A 19452-nucleotide genomic window follows, 5' to 3' on the forward strand; every position below is an offset into this window, starting at 1 on the left:
GAGAGGTGTTTTTTTCTGGATGCCACAAAAATGAAACACACAATCAGTGGCATTTTGTGTAACAGAATACTTTCAATGTTCATCCATATCATACAGAATACATACCTTATTTCCTGCTATTGAGAAATAGTCCATTGTGTGGGTATTTCACATTTAATGTATTCATTTCCTAACTGATGGGATATTGCAAATAATGTTGCTATTAACATCCAAGTACATGTTTTTATAATTATTTGCATCCATCATTCTTAGTTATCCTTCAATAGTCCTTTAAATATCTTTGCATTTACATTAACATGTGTTATTTCTTTTTGATTCCTGCCATTCTCATGAATATAAGGCAGTATCTCCCTGAAGAAGTAATTTTCACTTTCCATACTATTAGACTTTTGTATATCTTTAGGGAACTCCAAACTTCTAAACACCATTAAAATTGGGTTATCATTTTCATGCTGAGTTATCACAGTTCTTTATGTATTTATTCTAGCGACATATTCCTTTCTGAATAAATGACTGTAGAAAAATTCTGATTCTATGGGTATTTGGAAGTGAGGTGTGTGTTTATTTCTCAGCAGTTTCCTTGGAAACTCAAAAGTTCTAACTTTTTATTACATCAGTTAGTCTATTTTTTTTCTTCTGATGTCTGTGATTTTTGTTTCAATTACTTAATAAACTATTGCCTAATTCACACACATGAAGATTTATGCCTATATTTTATTTTAAGATTTTTACAATGTAACTCCCTTTTAGATTTTTTTAGACCCATCATTAGTCTAAAAATTAGTTTTTATGTATGCTGTAAAGTAGTTATCCAACTTCATTGCTTCTGATTATCCATGTTTTCAATCATTTGATGAGAAAGCATTTTTCTTCACTGAGTTGTCTTAGCACACTTTTAAAAAGGCGATGGAGCATAAAAATGCATGTCACTCTTAACCTCTTAATCTTGTTACCTTTTTTTTCTTTTTGACAATGTTGTTTTTCTAAAACCACTTTTGGTTCATATTATACAAAAAGGCAATTGCTGCAAGTAGTTCCTGAGTCTGAAGTTTTTCTGAATTTATAAATTCAAATGTTTTCTTTTGCATTATTTTTACTATGTCTTTGGCTTTCCTATGCAATTCTCAGAGATTCTATGCAAATAGAGCTTATTTTGTTTCTTTCCAGTACAGATGTTTCATGTTTCTTATCATTTTATTTATTTATTAATTACCCCTTTGGCATGCCCTAATCTCTCAGTATAGGTTGAATCAGTGTGGCAAGTGACAACATTCCTGTCTTACTTGTGGTGTTAGGTGAAAATTATTCAGCCTTTTGCCATTAAATATGATACAAGTTGTGGGTTTTCCATGGCTATCCTTTATAAAGGCATCCCTTTCTACTCTTGGCTTGTATGTGTTTTGTGGCAGATTTGTCTGCTTTGTTTTTTATCATGGAAGGGTGATAGAGATTTTCAAGCACTTTCTCTGTTTCCAATAAAAGGATAATGAAGATTTGGAGTTTATTGTATCAATTCTCTTTTCCAAAAAATTTACTAAATAGATCACAACTTTACAAAAGGCATGAAACAGTACTTTTGCAATTGTTTGTAGATAAGTCGGTTAAAGGCATCTAGCAGAAGCAATTTAATACAAAAATATAACTACATGAAATTTTTCTGGCAAAATGAATAGTACACAATTGCTGATGACATGTTCTTAAAAGAAAAAAAGAAGCACAATAAATTAACAAACTATGATCATCAATCACTTTTACATGCACACAAAATACACAGTAGACTTATTAAAGGTCTCTGTAATGACTGGCATCTTCTACCCCCAAAGTTTTACTAAAATAGAGATTTGAGTTTCAGAAACACCATTCCATTAACTTACTCAAAGCATACACTTCACATTTTGAGTAAGTTAAGCTCAAAACATAAAGCCGTATGCTTCAGCACAACAGCAAGCATGTTCGTCATACACAAGTTGACATCTGTGATGCCTAGAAAAATAAAGGCCCATTTATAGTTTGATTGTGCTCTGTGTATGAAATACAATGCCTTCTGCTTTAATCCGCTCCAATATTGGCCCATAGATCTCCTTCGTAAATGGCCCCAGGAGGCCTTTGGCTTCGATTTCACCTAAAAGAAAGCAGATTTTTGATTTTCAATTTAAAGGTAATGTTAAAGGTACATATCCATGTCAAGAATCCAACACCAGGGCCAAATGGTATTGTATTCTGAAGCAAAGGTATTCAATCTATATGTGACCGTGAAGGGAGAACATGGAAAATTAAGATTTGAAATTCTTTACAGAAAGTTCCAACTTAGTCCCAGAGAAGGTAAGTAACATGATCGCTCTGGGAAGGTAAAATGGGATAGATTTTGTAGGTTGACAGCTGCAGGTGAAGATAGGAACAGGAGGCATAAGGTGGGGAGGGGTAGGGAGGCAAAGATGATTGGGGTGGAGGTGGGCATTTGGGAGACTATGTTGAAACCTACTGAGGTGGAAACTCCCTGGAAGGAAATCCATGACAGTGACCCTACCGAGGCCTCCTAGTACTGGGGAATGGGGACCCTGAACTAGCCGTCTTCTATAACAAGGCAAGGCTTCCAGTGGTGGCACTGCAACACCAGGCAGGCCACAAAACATTGACCTGCCTGAAAGATGTACTGGGGGAAAGGCAGCAGAGAACTTGTGAGAGTGGTTAACCAACAGCCTGTCTAACTTGAGGCCCACACTATGAGAGGGACCCATGCCCAACACTGTCTGGGTGACCAGGGACCAGAGGTTGGGTAACCCGGACACCTAGAATAGAACCAAATACAACTGACCAAGAAGAAGGCAATAGAATGATTCCTAATAATATTCTGCTATACTCATAAATTGTTGCCTAGCTCAATTGTCTCAGAGAAGCTTCATCCTGCAATTGGTGGGAACAGATGCAAAAACCCAAAGTCAAACATTAGGCAGAGCTTTACAAACCCTGAAAAAGAGAAAAAAGGAAGGATTTTAGGAGCCAGAGGGGTTGAGGATACCATAAGAACACAGAATCAACTAGGCAGGACTCATAGGAGCTCACAGAGACTGACAATAAGAGAGCCTGTATGGGTTCTGTGTTAGGTCCTCTGCATATATGTCATGGTTGTGTAAGCTTCCTGTTCCTGTGGGACTCCTAACAGTGGAAGTAGGGTTGTTCCTGACTCTTTTTCCTGCTCCTGAGACACTTTTCCTCTTCCTTGATTGCCTTGTCCAGCCTTGATATGAGGGTTTGTGTCTAGTCTTACTGTGTCTTGTTATTCTACGTTCATTTGAGATCCTTAGAAGTGCTGCTCCTTTCTGGAAGGAAAAGGAGGAATAGATCTAGGGGAGTGGGGGTGGATGGGAAGGGACCAGATTGAGTGGAGGTAAGGAAAACTGCACTCAAGATATATTGTATGACAGAATAAAGGAAAGAAAGGATTGGCCTCATAGTTTGTAAATGCTGCAAAAACATTAAGAATAAATTCTACTTAAAATTTGAGTTCTGTCCAAGCTAGTGATATGCTTATGACAGTGTGCCACGGTGCCGGGAAGTAACAGGAAGTCACAGATGCCAATCAACCAGAAAGTCACTAAAGGAGGCAGCTGATACTCTCCAGGGGCCTGTGTCGCTGAACTATGCTTGTCAGTCCTCCAGCTCTAATGAATGTTTCTTCCTTTGTCTTTCAACTTACAATAACTACTCACAATAAAAACCCCTCTGTAAGTCAAGGAGCACATCAGAAATACTTGTTCCGTATCGATAATATGCTAAGACATGAGAATTAATAAACCACAGTCTATAGCCCTGATGGTCTACAAATGAACACCCTCTGCTAATTTAGAGCAACCACTCACTAAAAGTACACATGAAAAGGGAGGAATTTAGGAGTCAGAGGGGTTTGAGGACACCACTAGAACTCAGCTTTGACTTTCCACGTTCAATAGGAGGAGACCTTGGCCTACAGGTGTTGAGCTATAACTATTCCATCATTCTGAGGTCCTGTGACTAAGCTAGGTGAAAATTTGGTCTCTTGACAGGGCCTAATCTCATTCCTCACCATAATGTGGCCCCCATCCAGGTTCCTCTAAGATTGTTCATTTTCAATAAAGCAAAACATTTGCTCTCCAGAGACGGGCTGACTTGAAGGTAGAGGAAACAGTCTTAGCCCTGATGAAAAAGGGACTTACCATCAAGCAACATTTTGGCCGCCATGGCTGTTGGCAACCCCACAGTTTTTGCCATTGCTGAAAAGCCATTGAAGTCTCCGTAAACCACGAGATCAATGACCTTATTTTCTAAATGTCCAGAAGGATGTCTGATGCCAAAGCTGTCTCTCATCACAATCATATCCTTTTCCTCGGGACCTTGAGATAAATACAAACATTCTAAATCATCATTACCACTTACCCATTGTTGTAGTCTACCTTTCCGCCATTCTTAGATGTTTCCCATCCAATTACATATCATCACTAGATAACTACCTATGATGTTTTTACCCAAAGATCAGTGAAAACCTCAGTTAAATGGAAACTCGGACCATGTTCCTTTCTCAACATCGAGTAGCCTGGTTGATTAGATAAGTGACAAAAATACTTGCTCCCCAAAATACCGCTTTGGTATTTACCTAATACATTACATACAAAATTCCTTCACCTTCTTGTAGTTCCTGAACTCATTATTTCCTGATATTTTTTCTCCTATTGCCTCTACCTAGTGCTGTTTCCCTCTTCTCAAATCTCTCCCTTTGTATTGCATGGATGCTGCTCTCAAAACCAATCCTTTGGCCAAACCATTTTGGGGCTCTTCTTTAGCATCGTTTACTATAAGCCCATGACCTACCATAGGAGAGCTTTGAGACCAAGTGCTTGGAGAATGCATCCACAATGGACTCGGCCTGAGGGACTTGCTCATCACCCAGTAAGCCCAACCTGAAAAACATAAGTGCCACTGTTAGTTCACAGTCTCTGCATGTTCTTCTCTGGGGAGTGGGAAAGAGCCCCTTGGCTCTTAGGGGTCATCTCACAAGTTCTAAGATTCACCTGAACCGAAAATTGATAATAATGGGAGCGTCTTAGCATCAGAATCTCCCCGGGTCCCTGAAACACTGCTTCATAGAGCAGAGCAGAGAGGATATATGCAAACTCATTTTTATGACATTTTGAGAGCTAATTTACAGATGAGTGGTCTCACATGAATGAATAATGTACCATAGTCACATGAATGAATATTCTGCCGTCAGTGAGGGATTACCCAGAGAAATCCCATGTTATCCCGGAATGGAATGAGAAAATGCTCCAAAATAAACATTTTTCAGTTCATAATTGCTATCAGGTTTCTTCACGTATCTAGTTTTTGTCCCAATATACACAATATATTATAATCTCTCTAAGGCCAACTAAAGAGCATCAATTAGCTAATAAACAGTTAATTAATCAAAGACAAATACAAAGTGTGTGGTGTGTCGTAGCCTTCCTTGGCCAGAAAGGAGTAGGTCATTAATCATTGGTTCAAGGTGTTTTGATCTAAATGAAAAGATGGGTACATACCATTCAGTAGCCTCCAGCTGGGTGCTATCCCCTCCCAGCTTTGTAAAGACCACTTCCTTAAGCTTCTCACATGAAGAGGAGCGGGAAATCCCAACTAGGTCACACAGGAGCTGTTTCTGATTGGGAAAAGAAACATGGGAAGTCTAAGTCCCTGAGAAGTAAAACAACAGTTATCTGAAAAATAAGTCTATCAAGACGTCAGACATCGAGTGTACCCCGAAAAGTTTGTTAGAAATAATTGATATAGAAAATTAAAACATAAATTATATATGTGTACAAATATATAAATATGCATGCATGCTTAGCTGTATATTACAAATGTGTGGGATGACAGAAAAATATTTAACAATATTTTTTTTAAAAAATCAATGCTAAAAAGGGGAAGCACACAAACACTTCCTGGTCACGTATCTTCCCCATCCTGGTCATGTGTCATCTTCCCCATCACTTTTTTCACCCATACCACCCCCCAGACACACACACCCTTCACACACCCTCTAACAATCAATCTGGAGCAGGTTAAAGTACAAGGGACTTACTGCCGTGGTTGCCAATGGCAACCAGAGTTCTTTTGTAGCTTCGATAGATGAGAAAGACCTCGCAGGGAATCAAATTTCAAAAGAACACTTAAAAGAGTGGTCATAGAATTTTCTTCTTTCTAAACAAAACCTTTTCCAGGGTCCTGGAAGGAAGCTAGGCTATGTTCACAAGTCAACCAATTGGTTCCCAGGCCCAGTGTGGCTTGCTACCTGGTTTATAAAATAGAAGTTCACTGGAAGGCATACCCACCCGTGTGCCTATGCATTGTCTACGGCAGCACGAGATTCTTCTGCAGATCCACAGAGTCTAAAATGTTTCTACTCTGATGCTGTGCAACAGGTCTGTCATTTGTCACTTGTGCTCTGCAAGCTAACAGCATCCTGGGAGAGCTAGGACAGCCCCCCTCCCATCAGCTGGTAGTTAAATATCAGCCACTAGTGGGAGCTCTACTTGACATCCAGGGACAAGTCCTAAATCCCAGCCCAACTCTGAGATGCCAGGGTGGGGGTGACACAGAAATGCCTAAAACTTAGTAATAAACTTATTGCCCACGATGATAAGTGGCCCAATGAGAGGACTGGCAAGACTCACACCAACATCTTCCCAAATACACACCAATGGGGCCAAGTGACCTATACAGCTGGAAATTCAGACTGCAAAAACAAAGTGAGTACATCTCCATACAGGGATGCAGGGGTGGGGGTGGGGGGTCCTGTGAGTGAGTGAGTGAGTGAGTGAGTGAGTGAGTGAGTGAGTGAGTGAAATCTCCTTACAGGGCTGGGGGTGGTCCTTTGAGTGAGTGAGTTCAAGGCATCTCCTTACAGGGTTGTGGGAGTTGGGGTAGGGGTGGGGATCCTGTGAGTGAATGAGTGAGTGAGTGAGTGAGTGAGTGAGTGAGTGAGTGAGTCCAGAAGCAGCCAGGCATATTAGCCCATCAACTTTTTCCAAGGACTCATCAGTGTACATCAGTCACAGAAGGGATGCTCTAGAGTTCTCTTGAGTTCTGTGCAAAGCTGATCTCAGTGGGCCATCTCAGAAGGTGTGTGTACAGCAGACAGCACAATTCTGGAGTTACTCACCCAGGTGAGAGGGTTGGCCTCAGGTTGGAGCGCGGGATATGCTTCTCTGTTGATGAGACCTAACTTTACAAATCCATTCAGAGCTTTGGAATATCCCTGAAGCAAGAATTAATAGGGAGCAAATGAATATTTTCCTTTAAAGACAAATGAATTTCTAGCTATTTTTTAAAGAAGGTATTTTTAAAGAGGGTTTTATATTTATAACCTATAAATGTCATAATTCAACTGGTTTACATAAAAGACTTTGTAAATGAGTTGTTTCTTATTTTCTCAGTGCTATATTGTATGGTATGTTCTGGAAGCTTAAGGGCTAAGTTCCTGGTGAATTGAATAATGCAGTTTAACAGAATATTATTTAATAGGATAGTTACATTTTAATCTTTATTTGTTACACTGCTTTGTTTTCTTTTAAGTGCTAATGATCACATCCAGGGCCTTGTGCATGCCAGGAAAGCACTCTATTGGCTTAACTTCTATCTATTTTGCTTTCTTGTGATGGAAGGGACAATAATCCATACCCCCTAAAAGAGAGAACCCATCCTATAGAGAAGACCTGGGTATGTGTAGAGTATGGGGAAGGATGTCATGCCATTCTGTTACCTGGTTTTATCATTTTGAATATACTCATAACATCTCAAACGTGGTCAATTGAAGCCCTATTTTGTGGTAAAGAAAGCATTTCAAATTGTTAAGGAAGTCCATCTAACCCTGTAACTTCTCCCAGCCTCAGTCCATGTGTTTCAAATGTTGTTAACTCATCATGAGCTCTGAAGACATAGAAGATACATAAATCACAATCAACAAGACAAAGTTTATATGTTTAGTTATCAGCAAAAGGGGCAGATTTGTCACTCACAATGGATTTGAACCTAATAGGCCTTAACGGAAAACTGGAACCAGAGACCAATGTAATCTTACAAGACCGAGAAACAAAGCAAGCACTCATATCTAGCTACACCTAGAGTTGGCCTCCTACCTGCTCCCAATCCCTAAAGAGTCAATAAATTCATGCTTTTGAGTTGGGTCTCCTAACACTTTAATAAAAGCTCCCCCACACCGCCCCAGTGAACTGAGTTGGAAACAGAATATCATAGCTGTATGGGGAGTCTGAGAATTAGCGGCAGTTGAGTGTTCAGTCCCAAACAAGACATTTATATCATCCCATGTAACATTGCAGAAGGAAGCAGAAAGACTGTAAAAGCAGGAGGACAGGGAGAGGGGAGAGAAATGATGTAGTCTACACTATGCACAAAAATTGCAGTTATGAATTCTCAACAACTGAGTGAGACTGCAGCATGTATACATCCAGCAGCCAGGCAAGGGTGGAGAAGACACTCAGGGGGCTCAGGTGCTCATTGCTTAACAATTTCCTATGGGTAGAGTCAAGAAAAGGGGGAGTCTTTACCTTCAGTTTACACCCAATGGCAAGCCTGCCAGACTCCCTAAGGGATGGTACCAATTCAATGATCAGACAAATAGCTCTGTTGTATGACTAAACAGGTCATACAGCAAAACTAAGTCATAAACCTTGGAAAGGGACAAGTATAGAAAGGGGTGGAGAGATTAGGGGGTCAAAAGGTTATAGGAGAAGGTGTAACCAGAATGTATTATATAAAAATATGAAATTGTCAAGTAACTAACTTAATAATAACTAATTATCTTAAAAAATAAATTCCAACTTGGTTTCCCATTTCAATTATTAGAAGAAAAATAAGCATATATATTTTTTACATCAAAACTAGCAATGTGTTTGGTCAGGATATACACAGATGCGAGGCTGTTCCACCTTGTCTGAAGGTCACAGAGTTTGAGCTTATTTTTGCTTTTTTGAAGTTGTTGACAACAGGTGAGATTACAAAATAAGATATCCTGACCTAGGGTGTGGTGGCTTGGTGTTTTGGACATTAAAGTGGCCCATAGAGGTGGACTGTCTCTATCCTGAACAAAGGTCAGAAATTTCAAACATATCCCTGTGCTCCTTCATTTAAAATAGGACATTTGACACAAGGAATGACTGCCTAGGATACTTGGTCTAGGGTGTGTTCACCACACATTCCTGCCCAAGACATCAATGACTTTACTTAGGAAATAATGACTTGATGTCTCAAGAATTAAAGCAAGTAACTGTACTAGTTGTTCTTTGTGTCATGTTAAAGCAATACTTTACCTTCTTTCCCCTTTTGTATTGAAGTATAAAAGCATGTGAAAAATAAATGCAGGTAAATTCAGCATTTAATATTCACTGATTTTCCCTCCCGATGTTGTTTTGTGTTTTTGTCTCTTATTTCTCTTATAGTTCTGTTCCTTTTGCTTAATAATTCTAATCCTCATGCCCCTATCCTGGAATGTATGAGTTATGTAAAAACTGGTTTTTGACAGTGTTTGAAATATAGCACTTACCTTATATCTCAGTGTACCCCTCAACAATGTATGGGCAGATGGAATCCCATAAATTTCAGCATATTTTGTACTATCTCTGTTAGGATACCCTTCCAAGTTCAGGCCTGGGAAGTAATCCATGGATGTGACAGAGTCAAGAAAAGAGACTCCCCCTGTCACATTCACAACCTGAGGAAGAGTGAAAAATAGCTGGGGTTCACAATGGCTTGTTTCTTCTGGGTTTATCTGCATTACTTATACAAACGAAACTAACAGAACTTTGAAAAATATTAATGAAACCACGATCAATATTTAACATGCTATTAGCCAAGCTGTTCTTCCTGAAATAACTTGTCAGGCTTTCCCCAGACTTCTAAATCCTAATCTTTAGGCAGAGACTGCTCTTTTGTTTCCCTGCCACCCAGACCCAAATAATAACACAGAAACTATATTAATTACAGTGCTGCTCGGCCAACAGATTAGATATATTTCTAGCTAACTCTTACATCTGAGTTAACCCATTTCTATTCATCTGTGTATCACCATAAGGTTGTGACCTACCAGTAAGGTTCTGGCTGGCGGCTGGTGTCTTTCTCCTTCGGCAGCTACATGGCATCTCTCTAACCTCATCTACTTTCTCTCTGTATCTCTGTTCGGATTTCCCACCCGGCTTTACTCTACTAAGCCATTGGCTGAAGCAGTTTCTTTAATAACCAGTGGTAATAAAACACATTCGTAGCATACAGAGGGGAATCCCACGTCTCTAATACACTTTATTTTCTAAACAAAAGGCTTGTTTTCAATTGACTCTTGCCCCTGGCTAAAATAGTGTTATGCTGCATTAGGGATTTTTTGTTTGTTTTGCTTTACATTTGTGTAAGCGAATAGCGTCAAGTAAGCATTCAATGGCTTGTATGCTCTGACAGCAATGGCAATATTCTTTTTTAATTTCATGTCTCTTTTAGTACAAATCTTGCACTTTTCACTCGCCCAACTATTGTTTATTGAATACCCATTAACTATGTGCCAGAGATGATACAAATTGTAGAAAGAATAAGGAAAACAATGAATAAAATTCAATTCACATCTTCTGTTCACCCTGTGTTTACTGTAAAAAACATTTGCTGAATGATCAGCAATCACCAGCAACTGTGTAGAGGCAGCAGAAGGAAGGCCTCCCTTCACAACAGAGACAATGCCAAGACTACACAATGAAGCTCAAATACAACTTCTTTTTAGTGAGAAGCAAAATCCTGGTTCCCTAGAGCCGTGTATTCCTCCCCAACACATATTCAAAGTGCAAGGAGGTGTTGCTTTGTGTTTAACTTTAAGTAAAGTATTACATTTCGCCTTAGAGCTGGAAGTCTGTGGTTGTCCTTGGGATAATGAAAAACATTCTGGAATGATAAAATTAGGGCTGAGGCTGCTGTCAAGCTGGACTTTGTCCTGCTGGAAACAATTTCACCCTGTTTCTAAAGCTGCACAAACCAGAACTGCAGGGGGCAGTTGCCAGGGTTCACAGGGATTTTTCTAAAAGAAGATGGGCTAAACAATGGTGCCCAGAATACATTTGTGGACGAGCTCACCTGTATTGAAGTGTAAGAGAGAAAATGGAAACTAATTTATACACAACCGAGGGACCAGAAGGAGAGGGCTGCCTTGTACACAGATGGGTGTGGAGAGGTCCTTTCAGTTGAAAAGACAGGTCGCTTGCAGTATGCCTTCTAGAATCTCTCAGAAAGAATCCAAGGAATGTGACGGATACTTCCCATTTAATGTGTTCAGAGCCCCTTCTTTAGACTGTACTGAACTTCTTCTAATAGAATTCTAGTTTTCAAAACAACCTAATACAGAAGCCACATGCTGGGTCTCTATATCCATTTCACTTCTGTAACCTGTAGCAATTCTAAAGTTCTTCTTCTTCAATTGAAGATCAAGACAATCTTTAAAGAAAAATTCTTACCGGGCAAAATAGTAAAAACCAGTAATCCCAGAGTTTAGGGGCCTGAGACAGAGGTATTACTAAAAGTTCCAGGCTAGCCTAGACTATGTACTAAAACCCTATATAATAAGAAAAAGGAAACAAATATATCAAATTAAAATAGATCAGCAAGTTTTGTAAAAATCAGATAGTTTAAACTGACTGTCAGTGATTCACGTAGAGAAATTAACAGTCAATGAATCTGATCCAAAATAACAGTATGGCTATGAGGAACTAAGTTAGATTCCCTAATATGCAGACAGATAGGGAGAGAGACCACAGCCAGGTAATAGCAATTTGAACTTTCAAAATGGCTGTTTTTTCTTCTCCGGGATGCTGGCATCTCTATCACACTCCTGATTTGAGACAAAATCCTGGAAGCTTAAAACTTGGTAAACATTTTTCCACTGCTAGGCCCCCTCCTTAAGAAGAGACTGAATTATAAACTGCTGGGGTCCTCATTCCCCACCACACACACTTTGCAGAAGGCTCTTCTCTGTGCCTTGCTGTGTGTGTACATCCTCACCACTAATAAAAGCCTTTCTTCACAGCTGATCATCCATCTGGTGTGTTTCAGATTTTCCCTGCTGCTATCTATCGCTCCTGAAATTTTTCCTGCTTTTTAATTATCTAACTGGCAAAGAAAACGAAACCAATCAAGATCCCTCCACCGCAACACTTCTCACCATTTGATAAGTAGCTGGCAATCCCAGTGTCTTAGCTTCAAAAACAAGCCCCGCCTAGTTCCGTGTTCTATTAAGAACTTTAAGGAAGACATTAAAATGTATCCATCCACTTTACAGAGGAAATTTGTTTCTCTCTGCTCAGACAATGCTTGTGCCCCAGACCAGCTCCCAGCAGAAGCACAACTCATCACATGTTGTGGTTGCAGGATTCTCTGAGGCCAGTTCTTTTTCACACACACAAACATCACACAACCAATGAGAGAATCACAGACATATATCGTAGAATAAATATTCAAATAGTCAAAATAAGCAATGAACCAGCCTGCCTCCATCTTGGGCTTGAAAGTCATCTAATCAAAAAGACATACTAGGTTCATTCCTGTTTAGGATTAAACCTCTGTTTCTCAAGGATTGGGCTATGCCCCATCTTTAACCTTAACTACAAATGGTTCTGTACTGCCTGTTCCAGGAAACAACTACCATGCTTTTGGTTCTAAAAATTATGACTATCTTGCAATTCTTTGTTTCAAAAGGTTGTTATGACTTCCTGTTGTTATGACCTCCTTATAACCATGTCTTTGTTGCATAAGGTTGTTACATATAACTTGTTATGCTCTGCTCCTGTAACTCTGCCTGTTAGTTCCTTGGGCAGCTGAGGATAGGGAACCTGAAACGACCCTATCCTATAGCAATACTGATGAATATCTTGCATATCACCATAGAACCTTCATCTGGTGATGGATGGAGATAGAGACAGAGACCCACACTGGAGCACTGGACTGAGCTCCCAAGGTCCCAATGAGGAGCAGAAGGAGGGAGAACATGAGCAAAGAAGTCGGGACCACGAGGAGTGCACCCACCCACTGAAACAGTGGGGCTGATCTATTGGGAGCTCACCAAGGCCAGCTGGACTGTGACTGAAAAAGCATGGGATAAAACCGGACTCTATAGAAATATTCTTAAGTGGAGCCTCTCCACCTATGCAAATAATTCCAACTAGACCCGATTAGACCAAATCAAAGATGCCCACGTGGGTGGCTGGGAGAGCATGGTAAAGAGAAGAGAGAGACAGAAAGGGGAGGACAAACAAAACCCAAGACCACCTTTTCCTTTTTCTGGCGCAAGTCTAAATAGGCTGTGGGATTGGTCCTGACCCTCCCTGGAGAGGGGTCAGCACTTGGCAGGCTTCCCAGAGGTGGAGTCCAGACCAAGGTTAACTCCCGGGAGGAGGGGGCTTAAGATGGATGCCAGGGACTGGGGTGACGCTTCCAATCATCCCAAATTCCTTGGATATAGGGGTGTTAGAGGGCTGGGGTCTCATTTCCAAACAAACAATGTCCAATATTGGCCTCTTTAACCTCAACTTAGAGGGAGGTAGCCTATGTACATGAATTAAAAAAAATCTTTATTTAATTTAACCATGATCATTTCTCCTTAAACCTTTGGGATTAATCAATCAACTAATCAGAAATTTAGCACAGTAAACGTACAGGCTGCCATTTACTAGGGACCCTCAGCCTTTTAATATTTTATGTGCTTACTTTTAATCCATGTAATTGCACTTTTTTCAGAAATATAAACAGGCTGTCTGTCTTCCTGACCAATTGCTGGTGTACATTCTACTGTATCACACGAACATCTTTGTTTGGCTTTATTTTTGGATCACTATTCTCAAAAGGATATTGACCCAGTACAGCATCAAAGATCCTGATACAAGTACATCCTTCAAAAGCTATGCTATGGTTATGGGCACTGGGAGCAATGAGTAACTAAACAGGATTTTCTGAAAAGGAAAAGGGGCTTGCTTTCCACATGCATGGATCTCACACTTTCCGTGGTACTTTCCATGGGAAGTGTACCACCACCTATGAAGGATGAAACTAAGAGAAGACTAGTCACTGCCTTCAGACATTTGGGAGGAAGTCGGATTTGCTAGGAGACAGAACAATACCAATGAACTGACAAGAACACAGGACGATACGCTATGTCCTAATTCAAAGGCTCCTTTCTAATTACTAGAAGCGTTTCAGCCTTCAAATTCAAGCCCAAAGTAGGGATGTCTTCATCATTATGGTTCTATAAATTCTGTAAAGCCGGCTCTGTGGCTGAGGTGACAGGGGCAGAGAGGGTAGTGGCAGAGGGGACAGAAGGGCAAGGATATGAGAGACTTTCTAAAGGAAGTTTAACAATCAAGACTGGAGAACAGAGTTATAGACTTGAATCACGGAAAATTCTTAGACACAGACAATCCAAGTACCTAAGTGTCAGACACTCTGATTGAGTTCAGACAAAAGAACAGTGAACAAAGGCTGGAGTGGCTAGGAAACTCTGCAAGAGGAAATCTGAACAAGACCTTGAAAAAGTATCTTTTTAGCAGAGAAAAGAGAAGCATCGTGTTTTTCTCTTCAAATCTGCCAGTGTCAGAAAAAATGTAAGAAATCCCTCCATTTAAGAAAACAAGCTCAGAATGAGAGGGGTAGAGAGGACTTCAAACTCAACAAATACAGCTTCTGCTGCCAGAAATGACTTGCTGCTTTGCCTGGACCCTCAGAGCACCGAGTTATTTCCAAAACTAGTATTTGCTAATAAGTTGACTGTTAGGCAGATCACAGTCTACATGGATTCACTAATTCACATAACAAGAAGGCTACAAAGTGCCATACACCAGTGGCACAAGTCTTTAATCCCAGCACTCGGGAGGCAAAGGCAGGCAGATTTCTGTGAGCTCAAGGCCAGCCTGGTCTACACAGTTAATTCCAGGACAGCCAGAGCTGTTGCACAGATACATGCACAGATAAACCTGTATTTTAAAAAAAGGAAAAAATGTAAAAGGAGAAAGAAAGATGCAAAGTAGTCATTATCATCCTTGTTTTCAGGCAAGTATCCTGTGATAGCAGGACTAGAACGCAAAGCCAGGCTTCTGATGTTTATACCTTGCTTGTCCCTAAAGGTATGTGCCACTGACTGACTCCAATTCTCTAATTCTTGTCTTCCTCATAATTTATACAGCCTCCTGAACACAAACACGTCATGATCAATAGGAGCAGACATTTTTTTCAGCCTTTGCATATTACTGTATACCAAACAAGAGCCAGAGAGATTGCCAAGGTGAGCAGGGGCTATTGATACACAAAGGGAGACAGGCTGAGGAAGTGTGATTGGTAGGATGTCAGGCGTGGAATTTCCGTGCTCCCTCACACAGCAGTGCCTGGTGCCTGGTTTCTGGAGACACTGTGAAGGATGTCAACATGAGCACCAGAACCCAGAAGTGTCTTTCTCATCTTAAAGCATCCCTCTAAAATATCCTGCTTGACATAGCTGTAGTGTTTGACATAGCTGTGATTCTCTGGTTACTAAGTTTTTTGTTCTGAAGTTCAGTTGCTTGCTAAACATCTCTTGGTGAGCTTTGAAAATTCTCCAAAGTCCAGCAAATTAAAATCTTTGGGAGCAAGGTTTAGGCATCCATTCTTTTCAAACTCTCATTATGATGCATTCAATGTGCCGCTACATCTGTGAGTCACACTGATGTCACAGACATCAGTGACCAAGGCTGATAGAAACATTCACCTTGAATCATCGGAAATCCGCTCAAATACAGACTATGTGATTGCTAACTATATTCACCTTATGTAAATGAACTCCTTCCTCTTAGCTAGTGGTAATTTTATACCTCCTAACAAATCTTTCCTTATTCCTCTCGCCCTAAATATTATCTGGAAAAGGAATTTTCAAATGATCTTACCACAAAAATAAAAAAAGAATGTTTAAGGTAATCATTATGCTAATTGCACTGACATAATTCTTGCATAAATAAATGTGTTACATTGTATGCCATTCCTGCATATATCGTTATAAAATTCAAAACTTTAAGAAAAAAAAACCTTTAGTATTGGAAAATATTTAGATTCACGAATAAATTGAAAATATGAATATTGGAAAAAATCTGTTTTCATATAGCTCTGAATGCATTTTTTATCCTGAAGGGCCAAGACAGAAGCAAGGTAAAAGAGATGCCTAGGATACCTGATTCACAAATGAACCCTCAATCTTAATACATTTTTTCCCCAAGTGTGAGTTTTCCTTAGAGTTAGAAGCACACATACACAGATGGTCAGCTGTCATGTTGAGGCCTCCTCTGTCCCGTGCATTCTCTAACTGCAGGTGGGGCTCACTCAACTTGTCTTCCTCCTTATAACCATGCTTTCACATGAATGACAGTGCTCTTCTCCAGCTGATGTTTTCCAGAGCACATCCTCTCCCACTACACTCTGCTTCCCAGCCTCAATCTCTCCACACGGGAGGCAAGTGAATTCTGGTCTGCAGTTCTGTGATAAATTATACTTTGGAGGAATTCTTCCTTGGTTTACAGTTATTTAATCCAGTTTCTAACTCCCCTCAAAACAACAACAAAATGGAATCTGAGAAAAGAATTGGCTTTGGAGGAGTTAAGGACATGACTCAGCTAATAAGGACAATTGCTACCAAACTTGAGGATCTGGGTTTGAACCTACATAGGAGGAGAGAATCAGCTCCTGGAACACTCTCTATAGACAAGGTTGGCCTTGAACTCACAGAGATCGACCTGATTCTGCCTTCTGAATGCTGGGATTGAAGATGTGCACCCTCACCTCTAGATGTGCACCGTGGCTCCCATGGTTATGGATGTTTGTGCACACATATACATACAATAATAAATTAACGTAAAAACAATTTTAATAGCTTTGTAATTAGTGGAAACCAGGGTTGAGTCTCAGGTGATGGCCTAAATCATCCTCTCTATGCCATAATCTTATTATTATAAAAGAGTAAAAGTAATACCAATAACGGTGTTAGATAGCAAAAGGGAATAGCTGTTAGTTTTATTCTCTGAAAGACCAAACCTCCCATGCAGAGGGGCACTTTGTAGCCATGCATTCTCTGAAATCAGGAAAGTCAGCCAGTCAATATGACAATCTCTGGTGCCAGTTTCAAAGTCTTACTCAAGTTTGTGTCATACTGAAATTACTTGAACAAATAACCAGCATTTACATAGGCAAAGAAGAGAAGAAGCTCATTTGCAGAAGCAGCCAAGAAGGAAGAATGAACATGGGATGGGTTGGAAACAGTCAAGGTGGCCTCATTAAATGGAACAGAATAATAAACACTGGGGGGGCAGCAGAGAAGACAAGGGAGAGCAGGTAGCTGCCATCAGACAGCACTGCTATAGTGTGTGTGGGGGGACGCTCAGAGTCCCCCAGCTACCGCCTCAGGCTTTTATCTCTATGGTGTCCATGATGCTCCTTTACCTTCCCATTGAGCAGATAGCTAGCAGGCTGCATGATGTTCATCAAGACTCCCACTGGACTCCAGCTGAATTTGTATCGCAATGGATTGTCTGAATATTCAGGGGCCGGGAGGCCGCCGCAGTAGGAAACATAAGACTCAACCTACAAATAAGGAAGAATCAAAGATATTAAGAAGAATTATTATTTTTCAGTTAGGGTTAATGATATCAACTAGTATGTTTTTATCATGGTTTATGTTTTGAAGTGATTGAGGCTTTTAAATATATATTCTCAAAGACAAATACTTAACAAGAACTACACACATATATATGAAAGTGTATATATGATATATGCAAAAATATGAATTATATAATATATCCACTAAAGATAATGGCTAAAATTTTGGTCATTTAAAAATTCCACTATTAGAACTGGAGAGATGAATTAGGAGTTAAGAGTGATTGCTCTTCTTGCAGAGGACCAAATTTGGTTTCCAGCACTCATACTGGTCAACTTACAACTTCCTGTAACTCCAGCCAGCTTCAGAGACTCTAACACCCTCTTCTGACCTCTGAGGGCATCCATATATATGTGTATCCATACATACAAACATATATGTATGTGTGCATAAATGAAAGTAAGACAAAGCTTTAAAATAACTAAATTAAAATTCAACTATTAACTCACTTTTTCTTGGCTTGTTCCTACAACTTTTATATTAAAAAAATACATCCTTATGTGTATATATACATATATATGTCTGTGCGTATGCCAAAAATTAAAGCACTTAATTTGAGTGACTATATCTACATATATAGTAATTCTGTCATATATAAATGCTTCATAAACAACAGACTAATATTCCAATTTTTTCTCACATTTAAATGTCAAGCATCAGAAAATCTATCTCAAAGACAAAGGTCTTTATTAAACAAGGATGTTACGGTAACGTCTATCTCTCTAACACTCAGTTACAAAGAAAGCTCAAGTTGTGTACTCTGCAAATGTATCTGTAGATGCTGCAGTTTTTGCGGTTCCTAGTCAAAGGATGGCTGTAGTACAGAAGACCACTAATGAGATGCAAAGGAAAATCCCATCTCTGCTGAGGAAGCTTGATCTTCAGTGCTTTCCTAAGTAGAATTCTGCACAGGTACTGGGCTCACCGTGGCTCCCAGCTCTTTGGCCTTATCAATTGTTTCCATTGCCAGCATGTGGTCAAGACCAGGATCTAATCCCAATTCACCAATGACTGTGATGCCAGCGTCATCCACACTGCCACAGGCGGAAAACAAGAAAATGTAAAGGTCAGACACAAACAAGGAACACAGCCTCTGGAGGCACCTTCCCAGAAGTGGAGACTCACCTCTTTTCCAGTTCTTTCATGGCTGGTGTGATGTAGCTTGCGGTGATCATGTTGACTCTGTTTGAGATGCATGCCTTGGCCACAACAGGATGCAAAACATAAGGCAACAAGCTTGAAACAGAGGGAGAAGGAAATCAGAAGCTTTGGATCCCAACCCTCCCCCGCTTCCAGGGTGTTTGAACTGTATGTACTACAGCTCAGTCCTGAGAAACTGCCCAAATTTAGCAATTCTCTCAGCAATGACCAAGGTCTTCTGGACTGCAGAACATATTCATCCTGCTGCCTACCACATAACAATCTTTACTAACCCTTTCTATACTTTTAAAATTTTTTATAGTTATTTATTATGTGCATGTATGTACACAGGGGCCACATGAACAACACAAATATCTTATGATCCAGATATTTTATTTCTAGCTTTCTAACATAGAACATACATACACCTGCCAAAAGACAAATACTAAGTGTACAGCGTAACAGCCAAAATCAAAAGCACCTAAATTCTATCAACAGCATAACAGCCAAAATCCAAAGCAACTAAATTCTATCAAAGTCACAATAGTGTTAATGGTATATTCACACAGTAGGGCATACACAGTCAGTTCTCA

At 39.9% G+C, this 19452-nt stretch overlaps 1 protein-coding gene across 3 annotated transcripts in view; it reads right to left on the reverse strand.

Annotated features, from left to right (window-relative positions):
* Window positions 1-1484: 1484 nt before the first annotated feature.
* Window positions 1485-19452, reverse strand: part of Aass (aminoadipate-semialdehyde synthase) — a 59069-nt gene continuing 41101 nt past the window's right edge. For 2 of the 3 annotated variants that reach the window (XM_041675686.1, XM_041675685.1), the window contains exons 17-25: window positions 18845-18955; window positions 18645-18753; window positions 17503-17643; window positions 9572-9739; window positions 7172-7267; window positions 5553-5668; window positions 4846-4934; window positions 4194-4370; window positions 1485-2122 (exon numbers count right to left, since the gene is read on the reverse strand). In XM_041675686.1, coding sequence (XP_041531620.1) covers window positions 2004-2122; window positions 4194-4370; window positions 4846-4934; window positions 5553-5668; window positions 7172-7267; window positions 9572-9739; window positions 17503-17643; window positions 18645-18753; window positions 18845-18955 — 1126 coding nt within the window. In that variant the 3' untranslated portion in view covers window positions 1485-2003. The remainder of the gene's footprint in view (window positions 2123-4193; window positions 4371-4845; window positions 4935-5552; window positions 5669-7171; window positions 7268-9571; window positions 9740-17502; window positions 17644-18644; window positions 18754-18844; window positions 18956-19452) is intronic. The other variant, XM_041675687.1, reaches the window with a different exon arrangement.

Source organism: Microtus oregoni, unplaced genomic scaffold (genome assembly GCF_018167655.1).
Source record: "Microtus oregoni isolate MIOR12 unplaced genomic scaffold, Mior012 000026F_ref0000081, whole genome shotgun sequence".
NCBI classification, from domain to species: Eukaryota; Metazoa; Chordata; class Mammalia; order Rodentia; family Cricetidae; genus Microtus; species Microtus oregoni.